The sequence below is a fragment of the Rana temporaria genome, chromosome 12, assembly GCF_905171775.1.
Source record: "Rana temporaria chromosome 12, aRanTem1.1, whole genome shotgun sequence".
Taxonomy (NCBI): Eukaryota; Metazoa; Chordata; class Amphibia; order Anura; family Ranidae; genus Rana; species Rana temporaria.
In genome coordinates, this window is record NC_053500.1 from 146,628,394 (window position 1) to 146,649,848 (window position 21,455).

Consider the following 21,455-nt stretch of genomic DNA (forward strand, 5'->3'; position numbering starts at 1 on the left):
CGGAAATTCTGAGACGCACTTTCACCCGTTTTCCTTGTATAGGGGAATCAGCTTGTTACACAACCCAATATCTAAAGCACATGTGTCAAGCACAAGGCCCACGGGCCGTATCCGGCTCGCCGACCATTTCCTGTGGCCCTCGCACCCAAGGCTTTTTTGTCAGGCGAAACGTGGCGGAACTCTGCCACATCCGGCTTTCGCCCTCCACTCTCCGTTCACCACTGTCACTTCAGAGGCCTTCTGAGTTTACAAGGTCATGTGTTCTCATGAATATGAAGGGTCTCTGTGATGTCACTGGTCTCTAGTGATTGGATAGGCTGTGTTCTCATGAATATGAAGGGTCTCGGTGATGTCACTGGTCTCTAGTGATTGGATAGGCTGTGTTCTCATGAATATGAAGGGTCTCGGTGATGTCACTGGTCTCTAGTGATTGGATAGGCTGTGTTCTCATGAATATGAAGGGTCTCGGTGATGTCACTGGTCTCTAGTGATTGGATAGGCTGTGTTCTCATGAATATGAAGGGTCTCGGTGATGTCACTGGTCTCTAGTGATTGGATAGGCTGTGTTCTCATGAATATGAAGGGTCTCGGTGATGTCACTGGTCTCTAGTGATTGGATAGGCTGTGTTCTCATGAATATGAAGGGTCTCGATGATGTCACTGGTCTCTAGTGATTGGATAGGCTGTGTTCCCATGAATATGAAGGGTCTCTGTGATGTCACTGGTCTCTAGTGATTGGATAGGCTGTGTTCTCATGAATATGAAGGGTCTCGGTGATGTCACTGGTCTCTAGTGATTGGATAGGCTGTGTTCTCATGAATATGAAGGGTCTCGGTGATGTCACTGGTCTCTAGTGATTGGATAGGCTGTGTTCTCATGAATATGAAGGGTCTCGGTGATGTCACTGGTCTCTAGTGATTGGATAGGCTGTGTTCTCATGAATATGAAGGGTCTCGGTGATGTCACTGGTCTCTAGTGATTGGATAGGCTGTGTTCTCATGAATATGAAGGGTCTCGGTGATGTCACTGGTCTCTAGTGATTGGATAGGCTGTGTTCTCAGGAATATGAAGGGTCTCGGTGATGTCACTGGTCTCTAGTGATTGGATAGGCTGTGTTCTCATGAATATGAAGGGTCTCGGTGATGTCACTGGTCTCTAGTGATTGGATAGGCTGTGTTCTCATGAATATGAAGGGTCTCGGTGATGTCACTGGTCTCTAGTGATTGGATAGGCTGTGTTCTCAGGAATATGAAGGGTCTCGGTGATGTCACTGGTCTCTAGTGATTGGATAGGCTGTGTTCTCATGAATATGAAGGGTCTCGGTGATGTCACTGGTCTCTAGTGATTGGATAGGCTGTGTTCTCATGAATATGAAGGGTCTCGGTGATGTCACTGGTCTCTAGTGATTGGATAGGCTGTGTTCTCATGAATATGAAGGGTCTCGGTGATGTCACTGGTCTCTAGTGATTGGATAGGCTGTATTCTCATGAATATGAAGGGTCTCGGTGATGTCACTGGTCTCTAGTGATTGGATAGGCTGTGTTCTCATGAATATGAATGGTCTCTGTGATGTCACTGGTCTCTAGTGATGGATAGGCTGTGTTCTCATGAATATGAAGGGTCTCGGTGATGTCACTGGTCTCTAGTGATGAATAGGCTGTGTTCTCATGAATATGAAGGGTCTCGGTGATGTCACTGGTCTCTAGTGATTGGATAGGCTGTGTTCTCATGAATATGAAGGGTCTCGGTGATGTCACTGGTCTCTAGTGATTGGATAGGCTGTGTTCTCATGAATATGAAGGGTCTCGGTGATGTCACTGGTCTCTAGTGATTGGATAGGCTGTGTTCTCATGAATATGAAGGGTCTCGGTGATGTCGCTGGTCTCTAGTGATTGGATAGGCTGTGTTCTCATGAATATGAAGGGTCTCGGTGATGTCACTGGTCTCTAGTGATCGGATAGGTTGTGTTCTCATGAATATGAAGGGTCTTGGTGATGTCACTGGTCTCTAGTGATTGGATAGGCTGTGTTCTCATGAATATGAAGGGTCTCGGTGATGTCACTGGTCTCTAGTGATTGGATAGGCTGTGTTCTCATGAATATGAAGGGTCTCGGTGATGTCACTGGTCTCTAGTGATTGGATAGGCTGTGTTCTCATGAATATGAAGGGTCTCGGTGATGACACTGGTCTCTAGTGATTGGATAGGTTGTGTTCTCATGAATATGAAGGGTCTCGGTGATGTCACTGGTCTCTAGTGATTGGATAGGCTGTGTTCTCATGAATATGAAGGGTCTCTGTGATGTCACTGGTCTCTAGTGATTGGATAGGCTGTGTTCTCATGAATATGAAGGGTCTCGGTGATGTCACTGGTCTCTAGTGATTGGATAGGCTGTGTTCTCATGAATATGAAGGGTCTCGTGATGTCACTGGTCTCTAGTGATTGGATAGGTTGTGTTCTCATGAATATGAAGGGTCTCGTGATGTCACTGGTCTCTAGTGATTGGATAGGCTGTGTCCTCATGAATATGAAGGGTCTCGGTGATGTCACTGGTCTCTAGTGATTGGATAGGTTGTGTTCTCATGAATATGAAGGGTCTCGGTGATGTCACTGGTCTCTAGTGATTGGATAGGCTGTGTTCTCATGAATATGAAGGGTCTCGGTGATGTCACTGGTCTCTAGTGATTGGATAGGCTGTGTTCTCATGAATATGAAGGGTCTCGGTGATGTCACTGGTCTCTAGTGATTGGATAGGCTGTGTTCTCATGAATATGAGGGGTCTCGGTGATGTCACTGGTCTCTAGTGATTGGATAGGCTGTGTTCTCACGAATATGAATGGTCTCGGTGATGTCACTGGTCTCTATGCTACATTCTCATGAATATGATGTATCTCAGTCATCTACAATGTACATTTTTATATTCAGTATCAGGAAGTGATTGTATTACCAGCCAGGCTGGAGTCTCGAAGGCTGTAATTTCTCTACATGAAGCCTCTAGGTCGGTAGCATGCAATAAAATAATAGATTGCTCGGGGCTTTGTGGTTTCCAGGGAAGTTGCAGACGTGTGTTGTGTTCTTTGTAGAAGTGCCTCTTATATTGTTACGCATCGTATACAGTAACTGATCCTCAACCTCCTCCGCAGGCAGCTCTCTGATTGGTTTACCCTCTCACTGCCAGAGACTGACTATGCTGCAAACTGCCCGAGAAAGAGAGACACCATCCTATGGCAAGCATGGTATGGATTTGGGGCAATGCTGGTACACATAGTTTGTGAGCTCATCAGGTAACAGCAGGGTGGATAAAAATCAACGAGACCCTTCATATTCATGAGAACACAGCCTATCCAATCACTAGAGACCAGTGACATCACCGAGACCCTTCATATTCATGAGAACACAGCCTATCCAATCACTAGAGACCAGTGACATCACCGAGACCCTTCATATTCATGAGAACACAGCCTATCCAATCACTAGAGACCCGTGACATCACCGAGACTCTTCATATTCATGAGAACACAGCCTATCCAATCACTAGAGACCAGTGACATCACCGAGACTCTTCATATTCATGAGAACACAGCCTATCCAATCACTAGAGACCAGTGACATCACCGAGACCCTTCATATTCATGAGAACACAGCCTATCCAATCACTAGAGACCAGTGACATCACCGAGACCCTTCATATTCATGAGAACACAGCCTATCCAATCACTAGAGACCAGTGACATCACCGAGACCGAGAACACAGCCTATCCAATCACTAGAGACCAGTGACATCACCGAGACCCTTCATATTCATGATAACACAGCCTATCCAATCACTAGAGACCAGTGACATCACCGAGACCCTTCATATTCATGAGAACACAGCCTATCCAATCACTAGAGACCAGTGACATCACCGAGACCGAGAACACAGCCTATCCAATCACTAGAGACCAGTGACATCACAGAGACCCTTCATATTCATGAGAACACAGCCTATCCAATCACTAGAGACCAGTGACATCACCGAGACCCTTCATATTCATGAGAACACAGCCTATCCAATCACTAGAGACCAGTGACATCACCGAGACCCTTCATATTCATGAGAACACAGCCTATCCAATCACTAGAGACCCGTGACATCACCGAGACTCTTCATATTCATGAGAACACAGCCTATCCAATCACTAGAGACCAGTGACATCACGAGACCCTTCATATTCATGAGAACACAGCCTATCCAATCACTAGAGACCAGTGACATCACCGAGACCCTTCATATTCATGAGAACACAGCCTATCCAATCACTAGAGACCAGTGACATCACCGAGACCCTTCATATTCATGAGAACACAGCCTATCCAATCACTAGAGACCAGTGACATCACCGAGACCCTTCATATTCATGAGAACACAGCCTATCCGATCACTAGAGACCAGTGACATCACCGAGACCCTTCATATTCCTGAGAACACAGCCTATCCAATCACTAGAGACCAGTGACATCACCGAGACCCTTCATATTCATGAGAACACAGCCTATCCAATCACTAGAGACCAGTGACATCACCGAGACCGAGAACACAGCCTATCCAATCACTAGAGACCAGTGACATCACCGAGACCCTTCATATTCATGAGAACACAGCCTATCCAATCACTAGAGACCAGTGACATCACAGAGACCCTTCATATTCATGAGAACACAGCCTATCCAATCACTAGAGACCAGTGACATCACCGAGACCCTTCATATTCATGATAACACAGCCTATCCAATCACTAGAGACCAGTGACATCACCGAGACCCTTCATATTCATGAGAACACAGCCTATCCAATCACTAGAGACCAGTGACATCACAGAGACCCTTCATATTCATGAGAACACAACCTATCCAATCACTAGAGACCAGTGACATCACCGAGACCCTTCATATTCATGAGAACACAGCGTATCCAATCACTAGAGACCAGTGACATCACCGAGACCCTTCATATTCATGAGAACACAGCCTATCCATTACTAGAGACCAGTGACATCACAGAGACCCTTCATATTCATGAGAACACAGCCTATCCATTACTAGAGACCAGTGACATCACCGAGACCCTTCATATTCATGAGAACACAGCCTATCCAATCACTAGAGACCAGTGACATCACCGAGACCTTTCATATTCATGGGAACACAGCCTATCCAATCACTAGAGACCAGTGACATCACTGAGACTCTTCATAGAGAGAAGGAGCCAGGAGCACCGACAGGGGGACCCAAGAAGAGAAGGATTTGGGCCACTCTTTGCAGTTCTGTTGCACAGCACAGGTAAGTGTAGACATGTTTGTTATTAAAAAAAAATTGCCTTTGCAACCACTTTAAACTCTGAAGATTTAGGGGGCCCATCTTATCCCGGGGGGACGCTGAGGGCCCACATTACCCTGGAACGGCATGCTTTACCTGCCCCCACCCTGATATTATTCATGAGTCTGATGAACAAACAAGGTGAAGAAATCGTAATATGGTGGGACGGATCCCATGGCAGCTCTGGGCTTTGGGTGTCGTTATGGAGATCCGGTGGGAAAGGTGTTACATGAAGCACTTGGGGAAGCAGATGGAATGAATGTTCTGAGAAACCAAAAGAATTTATAGAAGAAGGTAGGAGGACGTGTTGTAAAGGAATATATAGAAACAGATCGGCGTCTGAAGATCGGAGGAGGTCTATGTCTCCTCCTTCCCATTTCATAGACCGGTGTTGGCCACCCATGCAAGTTATCCAAAAGGTGGCGGGCCGTAGTAGAAACATGACCGAGGAGCCGACCCTTTCTACTTGAATTAAAAATGTTGAATGGAGTTCTGCTTTAAGAACCACTAATAGGGGCCAAGGCACAGGTGGGCGGAGCTGAGAACACACTTCCAAACTTTCCTAAATCCCCAAAAGATGGAGGCCATTAATGGCTTCCATTTGTCATCTTCTCAGTTCTGAGCCGGCATCTCGTTCCAGGAAGTAGATGGTGATCCTGGGGTGATACTTGTACAAAGATGGGGGGCGTCATTTTGGAGAGAAAAGCAGAGGAAGTCGTTGTCAGGGGGGGAGTACTGTGACCTCTGTGAGTGGTAATAAATACCACTCCGTAAAGGGCGCAGGAGCACCGCCCCCTCTCTCCTGCACCGCTCTACCATCATAGATAGAATCATGCATTGGTCGCCACTGACACCCCCTATTTAGGTGTCTGGCCCCTTTTCAGGTGTCGGGCACCTGAATTACAGCGGCGGGAGTGTTTTTTGGAAGCGCCTGATTAAAACCATAGGCTCTAATAGGGGCTCTAAACTGTGAACATCGAGCGCCAAGCTGGGCGTTCGCTGATCACTCAGCTGTGTGTTAGCAAAGCGATGGAATTCGCTTTGCTAACACTGAACCGCCTCTCAGCCTATCAGGTTGCCGGGTCTGATACCGGTCACCTGATTGGCTGAAATGTCAGGCGCTGTGATTGGACGCCTGAGAGAAGACAGAAGAAGACATGGAGGACGTGCAGGAGACCACCACTGACCCGCTGCGAGACAGGTAAGTGCCGGGCAGCATCTCATGGGGCACAGTGGCGGCTATTGATGGGCACAGTGTCAGCAATTTATGGGTACAGTGGCTTTGTTTGATGGCACAGTGGCAGCAATTGATGGGCACAGTGGCATTGTTTGATGGGGCACAGTGGCAGCAATTGATGGGAACAGTGGCAGCAATTGATGGGGCACAGTGGTGGCAATTGATGGGCACACTGGCGGCAATTGACGGGCACAGTGTGAGCAATTTCTGGGTACAGTGGCTTTGTTTTATGGCACAGTGGCAGCAATTGATACCGCACAGTGTCAGCAATTGATGGGCACAGTGGCAGCAATTGATGGGCACACTGGCGGCAATTGATGGGCACAGTGTGAGCAATTTATGGGTACAGTGGCTTTGTTTGATGGCACAGTGGCAGCAATTGATGGGGAACAGTGGCGGCAATTGATGGGCACAGTGGCGGCAATTGATGGGCACAGTGTGAGCAATTTATGGGTACAGTGGCTTCGTTTTATGGCACAGTGGCAGCAATTGATGCGGCACAGTGTCAGCAATTGATGGGCACAGTGGCGGCAATTGATGGGCACAGTGGCGGCAATTGATGGGCACACTGGTGGCAATTGATGGTCACAGTGTCAGCAATTTATGGGTACAGTGGCTTTGTTTGATGGCACAGTGGCAGCAATTGATGGGGAACAGTGGCGGCAATTGATGGGCGCAGTGGTGGCAATTGATGGGCACAGTGGCGGCAATGTTTGGGCACACTGGTGGCAATTGATGGGCACAGTGTGAGAAATTTATGGGTACAGTGGCTTCGTTTGATGGCACAGTGGCAGCAATTGATGGGGCACAGTGTCGGCAATTGATGGGCACAGTATCGGCAATTGATGGGCACAGTGTCAGCAATTTATGGGTACAGTGGCTTTGTTTGATGGCACAGTGTCGGCAATTTATGGGTACAGTGGCTTTGTTTGATGGCACAGTGGCAGCAATTGATGGGGAACAGTGGCGGCAATTGATGGGCGCAGTGGTGGCAATTGATGGGCACAGTGGCGGCAATGTTTGGGCACACTGGTGGCAATTGATGGGCACAGTGTGAGAAATTTATGGGTACAGTGGCTTCGTTTGATGGCACAGTGGCAGCAATTGATGGGGCACAGTGTCGGCAATTGATGGGCACAGTATCGGCAATTGATGGGCACAGTGTCAGCAATTTATGGGTACAGTGGCTTTGTTTGATGGCACAGTGTCGGCAATTTATGGGTACAGTGGCTTTGTTTGATGGCACAGTGTCGGCAATTGATGAGCACAGTGGCGGCAATTTATGGGTACAGTGGCATTGTTTGATGGCACAGTGGCGGCAATTGATGGGTAGAGTGACTGTGTTTTATGGCACAGTAGCTGCGTTTGATGGGCACAGTGGCTGCAATGTATGTATTTTTTTTCAGTTTTTTTTTATAAAATTGGAATAACTTTGTTCAAGTTCACGCAAAGACGGACGCCGGCGAGCGAATTGGGGACGATTTTCGCCCACACAATCGCCTACTGTGCCAGCTCAGCCCTGCAGAGAACGCTTCGGAGGTTGTGTCCCTCATCAAGGACACTAAATCCATATTTATCTCCCTGAGAGAGGATTCTAAATAGAAGAAAATGATAAATATATTTGAATATTCAGGTTATTTTATTATATACTGTATACACAGTACTCTGCAAAAGTCTTAGGCAGGCGTGAAAAAAATGGCGTAAATGAAAAATGCTTTCAGTAATAGACGTGTTAATGGATTATTTTTTATCAATTAACTAAATGGAAAGTAAATGAAGAGAAATCCAATCAATATTTGGGGTGACGGCCCTTTGCCTTCTTCTGGGTGGTCCTGCACACATTTTTTGAAGGCACTCGGCGGGTAGGTACGTCTTGGAGAACTCAGAAGAGATCCTCTGTGGATTATCGGCCGCCTCACATCCTTCTGTCTCTTTAGGTCATCCCAGACAGACTCCATGATGGTGAGATTAGGGCTCTGTGGGGGCCAAACCATCACTTCCAGGACTCCTTGGATGGCACAGTGGCTGCGTTTGATGGGCACAGTGGATGTGTTTGATGGGCACAGTGGATGCGTTTGACGGCACAGTGGCTGTGTTTGATGGAACAGTGGGGGCAATTTATGGGCACAGTGGCTGCCCTTAATGGGCACAGTGGCTGCGTTTGATAGGCACAGTGGCAGCAATTTATGGGTACAATGGCTGTGTTTGATGGGCACAGTGGCTGTGTTTGATGGGCACAGTGGATGCTTTTGATGGCACAGTGGCTGCATTTGATGGGCACAGTGACTATGTTTGATGGGCACAGTGACTGAGTTTGATGGCACAGTGGCTGCATTTGATGGGCACAGTGACTGTGTTTGATGGGCACAGTGGCTGAGTTTGATGGCACAGTGACTGCATTTGATGGGCACAGTGGCTGCGTTTGATGGCACAGTGGCTGCTTTTGATGGGCACAGTGGATGCTTTTGATGGCACAGTGGCTGCATTTGATGGGCACAGTGACTATGTTTGATGGGCACAGTGACTGAGTTTGATGGCACAGTGGCTGCATTTGATGGGCACAGTGACTGTGTTTGATGGGCACAGTGGCGGAGTTTGATGGCACAGTGACTGCATTTGATGGGCACAGTGGCTGCGTTTGATGGCACAGTGGCTGCGTTTGATGGCACAGTGGCTGCTTTTGATGGGCACAGTGGCTGCATTTGATGGCACAGTGGCTGCGTTTGATGGCACAGTGGCTGCATTTGATGAGCACAGTGGTAGCAATTTATGGGTACAGTGGCTGCGCTTAATGGGCACAGTGGCTGCGTTTGATGGGCACAGTGGTTGCGTTTGATGGGCACAGTGGCTGCGTTTGATGGGCACAGTGGATGCGTTTGATGGCACGGTGGCTGCGTTTGATGGGCACAGTGGCTGCATTTGATGAGCACAGTGACAGCAATTTATGGGTACAGTGGCTGCACTTAATGGGCACAGTGGCTGCGTTTGATGGGCACAGTGGCTGCGTTTGATGGGCACAGTGGATGCGTTTGATGGGCACAGCGATCCGATTCCTGTCCAAATTGACAGATTGCGCTGCGATATGCGAACCGATCTGGGGGTGTCACTAACTTTGTATTGACACCCGCAGCAGTTGGCATGGGGAGAATTTGGGGAGGTGGTAAGAGATTTTCCCTGCAGCCCTTTATTACAAATATGAAAAGTTCAGGATCGTGGCCCCTCATCAGGGTACGGGGGCCATTTCTCTACAATCATTTAATTAGCGTTTTGTAAGATTGCACTCGAGTTTTCTGGGTTGTTACCGCAGCATTCAGTGAATCCGTTAAAAACCAGACTCAAGTCAAACCTCCCCCATAGACACCCTCCTAAACCTTGTGGACGGCCTTCCCATAGACACCCTCCTAAACCTTGTGGACGGCCTTCCCATAGACACCCTCCTAAACCTTGTGGACGGCCTTCCCATAGACACACCCCTAAACCTTGTGGACGGCCTTCCCATAGACACACCCCTAAACCTTGTGGACGGCCTTCCCATAGACACACCCCTAAACCTTGTGGACGGTCTTCCCATAGACACCCTCCAAAACCTTATGGATGGCCTTCCCATAGACACCCTCCTAAACCTTGTGGACGGCCTTCCCATAGACACACCCCTAAACCTTGTGGACGGCCTTCCCATAGACACCCTCCTAAACCTTGTGGACGGCCTTCCCATAGACACCCTCCTAAACCTTGTGGACGGCCTTCCCATAGACACCCTCCAAAACCTTGTGGACGGTCTTCCCATAGACACCTTCCAAAACCTTGTGGGCGGCCTTCCCATAGACACCCTCCTAAACCTTGTGGACGGCCTTCCCATAGACACACCCCTAAACCTTGTGGGCGGCCTTCCCATAGACACCCTCCTAAACCTTGTGGACGGCCTTCCCATAGACACCCTCCTAAACCTTGTGGGCGGCCTTCCCATAGACACCCTCCTAAACCTTGTGGACGGCCTTCCCATAGACACCCTCCTAAACCTTGTGGACGGCCTTCCCATAGACACACCCCTAAACCTTGTGGGCGGCCTTCCCATAGACACCCTCCTAAACCTTGTGGACGGCCTTCCCATAGACACCCTCCTAAACCTTGTGGACCGCCTTCCCATAGACACACCCCTAAACCTTGTGGGCGGCCTTCCCATAGACACCCTCCTAAACCTTGTGGACGGCCTTCCCATAGACACCCTCCTAAACCTTGTGGACGGCCTTCCCATAGACACCCTCCTAAACCTTGTGGACGGCCTTCCCATAGACACCCTCCTAAACCTTGTGGGCGGCCTTCCCATAGACACCCTCCTAAACCTTGTGGACGGCCTTCCCATAGACACCCTCCAAAACCTTGTGGACGGTCTTCCCATAGACACCCTCCAAAACCTTGTGGGCGGCCTTCCCATAGACACCCTCCTAAACCTTGTGGACGGCCTTCCCATAGACACACCCCTAAACCTTGTGGGCGGCCTTCCCATAGACACCCTCCTAAACCTTGTGGACGGCCTTCCCATAGACACACCCCTAAACCTTGTGGGCGGCCTTCCCATAGACACCCTCCTAAACCTTGTGGACGGCCTTCCCATAGACACCCTCCTAAACCTTGTGGACCGCCTTCCCATAGACACACCCCTAAACCTTGTGGGCGGCCTTCCCATAGACACCCTCCTAAACCTTGTGGACAGCCATCCCATAGACACCCTCCTAAACCTTGTGGACGGCCTTCCCATAGAAACCCTCCAAAACCTTGTGGGCGGCCTTCCCATAGACACCCTCCTAAACCTTGTGGACGGCCTTCCCATAGACACACCCCTAAACCTTGTGGGCGGCCTTCCCATAGACACCCTCCTAAACCTTGTGGACGGCCTTCCCATAGACACACCCCTAAACCTTGTGGGCGGCCTTCCCATAGACACCCTCCTAAACCTTGTGGACGGCCTTCCCATAGACACCCTCCTAAACCTTGTGGACGGCCTTCCCATAGACACACCCCTAAACCTTGTGGGCGGCCTTCCCATAGACACCCTCCTAAACCTTGTGGACGGCCTTCCCATAGACGCCCTCCTAAACCTTGTGGACCGCCTTCCCATAGACACACCCCTAAACCTTGTGGACGGCCTTCCCAGAAGAGGTGAAGGTGTTATATCTGCAAAGGGCGGAGCCAACTCAATATTGAACCCTCCGGACTAAGACTGGGGCGCCATTAAAGGTCATGTGTGTGTAAAGGCCGGCGTCCCAATACTTTTGACAATATAGTGTGTGTTTATAAAGGAAATTGTGCCTGGAGTTCCTCTTTAACCCTTTGGAACCCATATACATATATATAGACGTTCTTCTACCTGCCTGGGGACCTTTATCGTTACAGAAATGAAAAAAAAAAACATCTGACTCAGAGGTGTTGGAGATTGCTCAGGCGAGGTGAGAGGAAGAAACGCGTAGGGACAACACAGCCGCGGGAGGTGTCGGAGCACATTCATAAAATCCAGCATGAATTAAAGTGTCTGTATCACCTGTTATCCAATCAGGTTGAAGACAAATCTGACACTTTATCTGCGAGGAACGACACACGGCGTCACGCATTGCGCATCTGCTCTTTTTTTTTTTCCGTGTAGTCACGCTACATGTATGGGGCAGTTCATTCATTTCAAAGTGACTCTGCAGCCACTATATCTGCTTTCCCCAGGAGCCTGCAGTCACTACATCTGCTCTCCCCAGGACTCTGCAGTCACTATATCTGCTCTCCCCAGGAGCCTGCAGTCACTATATCTGATCTCCCCAGGAGCCTGCAGTCACTATATCTGATCTCCCAGGAGCCTGCAGTCACTATATCTGCTCTCCCCAGGAGCCTGCAGTCACTATATCTGATCCCCCCAGGAGCCTGCAGTCACTATATCTGCTCTCCCCAGGAGCCTGCAGTCACTATATCTGATCTCCCAGGAGCCTGCAGTCACTATATCTGATCTCCCCAGGAGCCTGCAGTCACTATATCTGGTCTCCCCAGGAGCCTGCAGTCACTATATCTGCTCTCCCCAGGAGCCTGCAGTCACTATATCTGCTCTCCCCAGGAGCCTGCAGTCACTATATCTGATCTCCCCAGGAGCCTGCAGTCACTATATCTGATCTCCCAGGAGCCTGCAGTCACTATATCTGCTCTCCCCAGGAGCCTGCAGTCACTATATCTGATCCCCCCAGGAGCCTGCAGTCACTATATCTGCTCTCCCCAGGAGCCTGCAGTCACTATATCTGATCTCCCAGGAGCCTGCAGTCACTATATCTGATCTCCCCAGGAGCCTGCAGTCACTATATCTGCTCTCCCCAGGAGCCTGCAGTCACTATATCTGATCTCCCCAGGAGCCTGCAGTCACTATATCTGATCTCCCAGGAGCCTGCAGTCACTATATCTGCTCTCCCCAGGAGCCTGCAGTCACTATATCTGATCTCCCCAGGAGCCTGCAGTCACTATATCTGATCTCCCCAGGAGCCTGCAGTCACTATATCTGATCCCCCCAGGAGCCTGCAGTCACTATATCTGATCCCCCCAGGAGTCTGCAGTCACTATATCTGATCCCCCCAGGAGTCTGCAGTCACTATATCTGCTCCCCCCAGGAGCCTGCAGTCACTATATCTGATCCCCCCAGGAGCCTGCAGTCACTATATCTGATCCCCCCAGGAGCCTGCAGTCACTATATCTGCTCTCCCCAGGAGCCTGCAGTCACTATATCTGATCTCCCCAGGAGCCTGCAGTCACTATATCTGCTCCCCCCAGGAGCCTGCAGTCACTATATCTGATCCCCCAGGAGCCTGCAGTCACTATATCTGGTCTCCCCAGGAGCCTGCAGTCACTATATCTGATCCCCCCAGGAGCCTGCAGTCACTATATCTGCTCTCCCCAGGAGCCTGCAGTCACTATATCTGATCTCCCCAGGAGCCTGCAGTCACTATATCTGCTCCCCCCAGGAGCCTGCAGTCACTATATCTGATCCCCCCAGGAGCCTGCAGTCACTATATCTGGTCTCCCCAGGAGCCTGCACTCACTATATCTGCTCTCCCCAGGAGCCTGCAGTCACTATATCTGCTCTCCTCAGGACTCTGCAGTCACTATATCTGCTCTCTTATTCGCTTCTCTGGATCCGCCCCCTTTTATACAAACCGCCGCGCGTCCAGAAGATGAGAACATTCCTCATTATAATGTAAAATGCCGATCTCCAGTCACTCGTGTGTTTCGGCTCACAGCCATTTAAAGGTTCGGCGTTGCGTGGAACGTTCGTAGTGCCATAGCTTCAGTAATCTAGAAGAAGAATCAGAAGCCCCCCCATCACATCATAACCCCCCCATTACATCAGAAGCCCCCCCATTACATCATAACCCCCCCATTACATCAGAAGCCCCCCCATCACATCAGAGGTCCCCACATCACATCAGAAGCCCCCCCATCACATCAGAAACCCCCCCCATCACATCAGAAGCCCCCCCATCACATCAGAGGTCCCCCCATCACATCAGAACCCCCATCACATCAGAAGCCCCTCATCACATAAGAACCCCCCATCACATCAGAGGTCCCCTTTTAGATCAGGGTTCCTCCTTTCCATTATGACCTCCCCTTTACATCAGAAGCCCCCCCATCAAATCAGTAGTCCCCCTTCCACATCAGATTCTCTCTTTCACATCAGAGCCCCCCCCCCATATCATATCAGAGCCCCCCCCTTATATCAGAGTCCCCCCTCATCATATCAGAGCCCCCCCCATATCATATCAGAGTCCCCCCCCCTCATCATATCAGAGTCCCCCCTCATCATATCAGAGTCCCCCCCCTTATATCAGAGTCCCCCCTCATCATATCAGAGCCCCCCCCCTTATATCAGAGTCCCCCCTCATCATATCAGAGCCCCCCCCCATATCATATCAGAGTCCCCCCCCCTCATCATATCAGAGTCCCCCCTCATCATATCAGAGTCCCCCCCCTTATATCAGAGTCCCCCCTCATCATATCAGAGTCCCCCCATACCTTCAGCAGACGTGGCCCGCGGGTCGTAGTTTGGAGACCCCTGCTCTAAGGTCTCTATTATAAATCTCTGGTGATCTAAAGCAGCTACAGATAAAGAACAATCTTGTAATCATCCTACATCGATCACACATCCAATCGTCACACAGGACACAAGGGACACAAAATGATTGCACGTTGGTTGGCACCGATCTACATTGATTGGCAGATCTCGGGTGAACCCGCAGTCACCAAGCTGGGATATACAAGCCAGCGGGGCCAATGCCATGATAGTGAGATCTCTCTATATCTGAGCCCACCTTTAGCATTGCACAGGCACAGAGACTGCATGTTCTGCTGATTTCTCACTCTGTGTCCACTGCTGCAATACTGCGGAGCAAACTGAGAAAAACCGTGACCGCTTCAAAAGGAAATCTGAGTAAGGCAGCAAAGGCAGCTGCCTAGGGTGCGGAAAAGAAAAAGGGGCACCTTATCACAGTGTAAATAAAAATAAAAACATGGCAACTTCTAGTGACGTGAGTTAAAGCTGCAATATTTAACCGGAACTGCCTGAGCCTGGGGGGGGGGGGGGGGGGGGGTGATATAGCATGCCAAATGGGCATGGCTTGTTAAAAATGCTCAATGAAAATGGGGTGTGGCCTGGAATGTTTTTTGTGGAGAAGGCATGGCTGAAAACTTCCTTGCTTCTGGCTTGTAAAGGGTTGTTTCATTAAGGCTCGGATTCCACTAGTGCGACTTTTTACGCGACTTGGGAACTGCAAAGTCGCATGACAAGTGATAACGACTTGGGATTTTGTAACAGAAGCAACTGGTACAGGGCGCCCCCCCCCCCCCATCCCTGCAATAAATCATTGTACCCGGGGGGCAACCGCTCCCTCCTGCCCTCCCCTTGTCCCGACCCTATTTCCAGAGGTTTCCTACCAGTGCTGGGACAGAAGCAACCGTCACAGGGCGCCCCAATCCCTGCAATAAATCATTGTGCCTGGGGGGCAACCGCTCCCTCCTGCCCACCCCTTGTCCCGACCCTATTTCCAGAGGTTTCCTACCAGTCCTGGGACAGAAGCAACCGTCACAGGGCGCCCCTATCCCTGCAATAAATCATTGTACCCGGGGGGCAACCGCTCCCTCCTGCCCACCCCTTGTCCCGACCCTATTTCCAGAGGTTTCCTACCAGTGCTGGGACAGAAGCAACCGTCACAGGGCGCCCCTATCCCTGCAATAAATCATTGTACCCGGGGGGCAACCGCTCCCTCCTGCCCACCCCTTGTCCCGACCCTATTTCCAGAGGTTTCCTACCAGTGCTGGGACAGAAGCAACCGTCACAGGGCGCCCCAATCCCTGCAATAAACCATTGTGCCCGGGGGGCAACCGCTCCCTCCTGCCCACCCCTTGTCCCGACCCTATTTCCAGAGGTTTCCTACCAGTGCTGGGACAGAAGCAACCGTCACAGGGCGCCCCAATCCCTGCAATAAACCATTGTGCCCGGGGGGCAACCGCTCCCTCCTGCCCACCCCTTGTCCCGACCCTCTCTCCTGATTCTCCTTCCAAAAACCTCTCCTTTAGGGGATTTCCAATGAGTAGCGTTCTTATCTGTGCAGCTTCAAGTCGCAGCGAATTCAAAGGCGTCCCCCTGCGCTACTTTGGCCCCACGTTGATGCGACTTGAGGTTCATAGACCTCGGCATTACATAGGCATTGTTTCCAGTCACATCAAAATCGCTGCAAAAAAATTGCGGCAAAATAGCGCAATAGTGGAAACAGAGCCTAAAGGGGAGGTTTTTGGATGGAGAATCAGGAAATAGGGTCGGGACAAGGGGTGGGCAGGAGGGCCGGCAGCCTCCCTAGGCACAATGGTTTATTGCAGGGATGGGGGGCGCCCTGTGTGCCGGTTGCTTCCGTTTTCGGTTACAAAGCTGACAAGAGTAGTGACAGTGACATCACTACTAACCCTAGGAGGAAGGGGGGGGGGGGCGCAGTTTGGGAAATTTGCCCTGGGCACTGGATGACCTTGTCCCTGCACTGGCAGGAAACCTCTGGAAATAGGGTCGGGACAAGGGGGGGGGGAGCGGCAGCCCCCCCGGGCACAATGGTTTATTGCAGGGATAGGGGCGTCCTGTGACGGTTGCTTCTGTCCCAGCACTGGTAGAAAACATCTGGAAATAGGGTCGGGATAAAGGGGGTGGGCAGGAGGGGGCGGCAGCCCCCCGGGCACAATGGTTTATTGCAGGGATGGGGGGCAACCTTTGCCAGTTGCTTCTGTTACAAAGCTGACAAGAGTAGTGACAGTGACATCACTGCTAACCCTAAGAGGAGGGGAGTTTGGCATATTTTCCCTGGGCACTGGAGGACCTTGACCCGGCACTGGTAGGAAACCTCTGGAAATAGGGTCAGGACAAAGGGGGGGGGGGGGCGGAGGAAGCGGCAGCCCCCCGGGCACAATGGTTTATTGCAGGGATGGGGGGGGGCACCCTGTGTGTCGGTTGCAACTGTTACAAAGCTGACAAGAGTAGTGATAGAGAGGACCTTGTCCCTGCACTAGCAGGAAACCTCTGAAAATAGGGTTGGGATAAGGGGTGGGCAGGAGGGACAGCAGCCCCCTGGACACATGGTTTATTGCAGGGATGGGGGGGGGCGCCCTGTGTGTCGGTTGCAACTGTTACAAAGCTGACAAGAGTAGTGATAGAGAGGACCTTGTCCCTGCACTAGCAGGAAACCTCTGAAAATAGGGTTGGGATAAGGGGTGGGCAGGAGGGGAAGCAGCCCCCTGGCACATGGTTTATTGCAGGGATGGGGGGGGGGCCCCCTGTGTGTCGGTTGCAACTGTTACAAAGCTGACAAGAGTAGTGATAGAGAGGACCTTGTCCCTGCACTAGCAGGAAACCTCTGAAAATAGGGTTGGGATAAGGGGTGGGCAGGAGGGACAGCAGCCCCCTGGACACATGGTTTATTGCAGTTATGGGGGGCGCCCTGTGACGATTGCTTCTCTTCCGGCACTGGTAGGAAACCACTTTGGTTGTCAGGGGCGGGGGATGGGGTTCTGCTCATCTCCCCAACCAACTGCTCAGAAACGGCCCCTTTAATGGGCGTAGGCTACACACAACTGTTCTGATACGTCTCCGAAGCCCATTGGTGAAGAATTGTTGGACCACATACATTAAATTGATTTCCTACCAGTTGGGACCAATAAAGTCTGAAGCAGTTGGAAGAGTTACGTTCCCGGTATTACTTACCGTGGTCAGCGGGTTCCCTCCCTCCCGCGGTGAGCGTGAAGCCAATGCCGGACCCAGGAGGACCTCTTCCAGTCACTTGGTGTCCCTGACGCCAGTCATCCCCATAGATTCGGTGGCGTAGTCGTAGTGGTTGCTGGAGGACATGGAGCGCCCCCACGAGGAGCACTGCAGGCTGGTCCCCCTTTTGCGGAAGGCCGAGGTGAAGCGGTAGAACTTTTTGTGGCGGTTCTTCAGGTACTCCCGGTAGTTCTTGGTGAGGAGGGTGTACAGGAAAGGGTTGATGCAGCTGTTGCTGTAGGTCAGGCAGGTGACCAAGTAGTTAATGCACTTTTGGGTTTGGGAGGAGAGCGGCGGGGACACGTCGTAGAGCCGGATCAGCTGCCAGATCCAAAAGGGCAGGAAGCAAGCCCAGAAGACCAGCACGATGCTGAAGATCATGATCAGCACCTTCTGTTTGGGGGACCTCTTGTTCTCCTTCTTGCTGATGGGGTTCCGCTGAGACTCCAGGTAGGTCCTGGCCAGGCGAGTGTAGAGGTAGCCGATCACCATCCCCGGGGCCATGATGCTGGTGCTAAAAAGTACAGTTAGGTAAGTCCTGTAGGCGTCCTCGCTCCAGGTGGGCGCGCACATCCTCTTCCCCCCTTTGCCCTCGGCCTCTCTCAACGTCATCATGATCATCATGGGCAACGTCAGAAGAAGGGACAAGAGCCACACGGCCACCACGATGGACTTGCGGTAGCCCTTGGACCTCCGGACGGTGTCCAGGGGCTTGGTGACGGCCATGTACCTCTCGGTGCACATGACGGTGAGGGTGAAGATGCTGGCGTGCATGGTGAAGAGGTCCAGGCTCAGCAGGATCCTGCAGCCGATGTCCCCGAAGTACCAGTCCTTGGCGAAAGAGGTGCAGACGATGAACGGGATGCTGGACAGGTAGAGGAGGTCCGCCAGGGCCAGGTTGATGATGGAGATGTACATGGAGGCGGCGTACCTCATGGAGTGACACATCACCACCAAGGTGTACACGTTGCCGGCCATCCCGGCCACGTACATCAAAGACAAGATAGTGCTGAAGGTGGAGGTGATGATCAGCTCCTCCGTTCTGTGGCCCCTGGGGTCCGGGCTGGACAAGTTCCCCGGGCCGGAGGAGTTGAGCTCCATGAGAGCGTTAGCGGCAGCCGGCCCGGGGAAAGGACCGTCTTGCGGAGAAGACTGAAGCTTCTCATCAGTCAGGAACAGCGAAGGAGAGAGCGAGCGAGCAGAGGAGAGGGAGGGAGGGGAGAGGGGGCCGTGACGTGGGCTTCTCCCTCTATCCTTCTGTCTTCTTACTTTACGTATCCATTGTTTGTCCCTTCTTTGTGTCTGGCTCTTCACTCCGCTTTTCTCATCTTTTCCTCCTTCGCTTGGCTTTGGCGTTCCCTTGTTTCCGTCCCACTTCTCGAAATCTGATGCACCTCCTCCCATCCAATCCTCTTCTGCTGCTTTGACCCATTTTCACTGTCGCCTTCTTTCCTCTCCTTTTTTTGCTTCTTCTTTTTTTTATCTTTTCTTTTTGTTTGTTTTGTTTTTTTAATCATTTTTTTTTGTTCTCTTGCTTCTTTGTCTGTTTTTGTCCTTTTTGCTTTTTATTTTCTCTTTTGATTTTTTCTTTTTCTTTGTTTTTTTACTTGCCTCTTTTTGTCTTTTGAGGCTTGTACAATTTTTTTATCTTTTGTTTTTGTTTTAATTTTTTGTCCTCTTGCTTATTATTTTCTTTTTTTTATTTGTTTATTTTCGCCCTTTTGCTTTTTCTTTTGAAGGGACAATTTTTTTTCCTAAATATCTTCCTTTACCTCAGTGCAGTCCTCCTTCACTTACCTCATCCTTCCATTTTACTTTTAAATGTCCTTATTTCTTCTGAGAAATCCTCACTTCCTGTTCTTCTGTCTGTAACTCCACACAGTAATGCGAGGCTTTCTCCCTGGTGTGGACTGTCGTGCTCGCCCCCTCCCTTGGACTACAGGAGAGTCAGGACGCCCACTAACACACAGCTCCTTTCTCTATCTGCAACGTAGAGAGCGTCCTGACTCTCCTGTAGTCCAAGGGAGGGGGCGAGCACGACACTCCACAGAAAAGCCTTGCATTACTGTGTGGAGTTACAGACAGAAGAACAGGAAGTGAGGATTTCTCAGAAGAAATAAGGACATTTAAAAGTAAAATGGAAGGATGAGGTAAGGGAAGGAGGACGGCACTGAGGTAAGTGAATGAGGACGGCACTGAGGTAAGTGAAGGAGGACGGCACTGAGGTAAGTGAAGGAGGACGGCACTGAGGTAAGTGAATGAGGGCGGCACTGAGGTAAGTGAAGGAGGACTGCACTAAGGTAAGTGAAGGAGGACGGCACTGAGGTAAAGGAAGATATTTAGGGGAAAAAAATGTACCTTTACAACCCCTTCAAAAGAAAAAGCAAAAGGGCGAAAACAAACAAATAAAAAAAAAGAAAATAATTAGCAAGAGGACAAAAAATTAAAACAAAAACAAAAGATAAAAAAATTGTACCTTTACAACCCCTTTAAGGTTTTCTTTTTGTTTGTTTTTTTACTTGCCTGTTTTTGTCTTTTGAGGCTTGTACGATTTTTTTTATCTTTTGTTTTTCTTTTTTTGTCCGCTTGCTTATTATTTTTTTTATTTGTCCTTTTGCTTTTTATTTTCTCTTTTGATGTTTTCTTTTTGTTTGTTTTTTTTTTCATTTGCCTGTTTTTGTCTTTTGAGGCTTGTACAATTTTTTTTATCTTTTGTTGTTATTTTAATTTTTTGTCCTCTTGCTTTTTTTTTTTTTTTTTAAATGTGTTTGTTTGTTTTTGCCCTTTTGCTTTAAGGTTTTCTTTTTGTTTTTTTATTTAGTTTTTTTACTTGTTTGTTTTTGTCCTTTGAGGTTTGTACAATTTTTTTTTTTATGTGAAAATATAGCTGCACCTCCCATCCTTTCCTCTTCTGGTACTTTTAAATATATTAACTGTTATGCCCCGTACACACGATCGGATTTTCCATTGGAAAAACCTTGGATGTTTTTTCAAACGGAATTCCGCTCAAGCTTGTTTTGCATACACGCGGTCCCACAAAAGTTCTCCGAACTTTCGACCGTCAAGAACGCCGGTGACGTACAACACTACGACGAGCCGAGAAAAATTAAGTTCAATGCTTCCAAACATGCGTCGAATTGTTTCTGAGCATGCGTCTGAATTTTGCGCGTCGGAAATTGCTACAGACGATCGGAATTTCCGATTGGAATTTTTTGCAGTCGGAAAATTTGAGAGCCAGCTCTCAATCTTTCATGGCGGAAATTCCGACAGCAAAAGTCCGATGGAGCCTACACACACACGGTCGGAATTTCCTACCAAAAGCTCACATCAGACTTTTTTTTCGGATTTTCTGATCGTGTGTGGGCGGGGCATAAGTGTTGCCTTCTTACCTCTCCTTTTTTGCTTCTTCTATTCTTTTTTTTTATCTTTTCTTTGTCTTGTTTTTTTAATAATTTTTTTGTTCTCTTGCTTCTTTTTTTTTCTTTGTCTGTTTTTGTCCTTTTTCTTTTTATTTTCTCTTTTGATGTTTTCTTTTTGTTTGT

General features: G+C 49.7%; 1 protein-coding gene across 1 annotated transcript in view; it reads right to left on the reverse strand.

Moving 5' to 3' along the window:
- LOC120918207 (urotensin-2 receptor-like) overlaps positions 1-19,082 on the reverse strand; it is a 32,322-nt gene extending 13,240 nt beyond the window's left edge. The window contains exon 1 of the mRNA XM_040329697.1: positions 17,857-19,082. Within this exon, the coding sequence (XP_040185631.1) occupies positions 17,929-19,014 (1,086 nt within the window). The 5' untranslated portion in view covers positions 19,015-19,082 and the 3' untranslated portion in view covers positions 17,857-17,928. The remainder of the gene's footprint in view (positions 1-17,856) is intronic.
- Between the last annotated feature and the right edge of the window lie 2,373 nt (positions 19,083-21,455).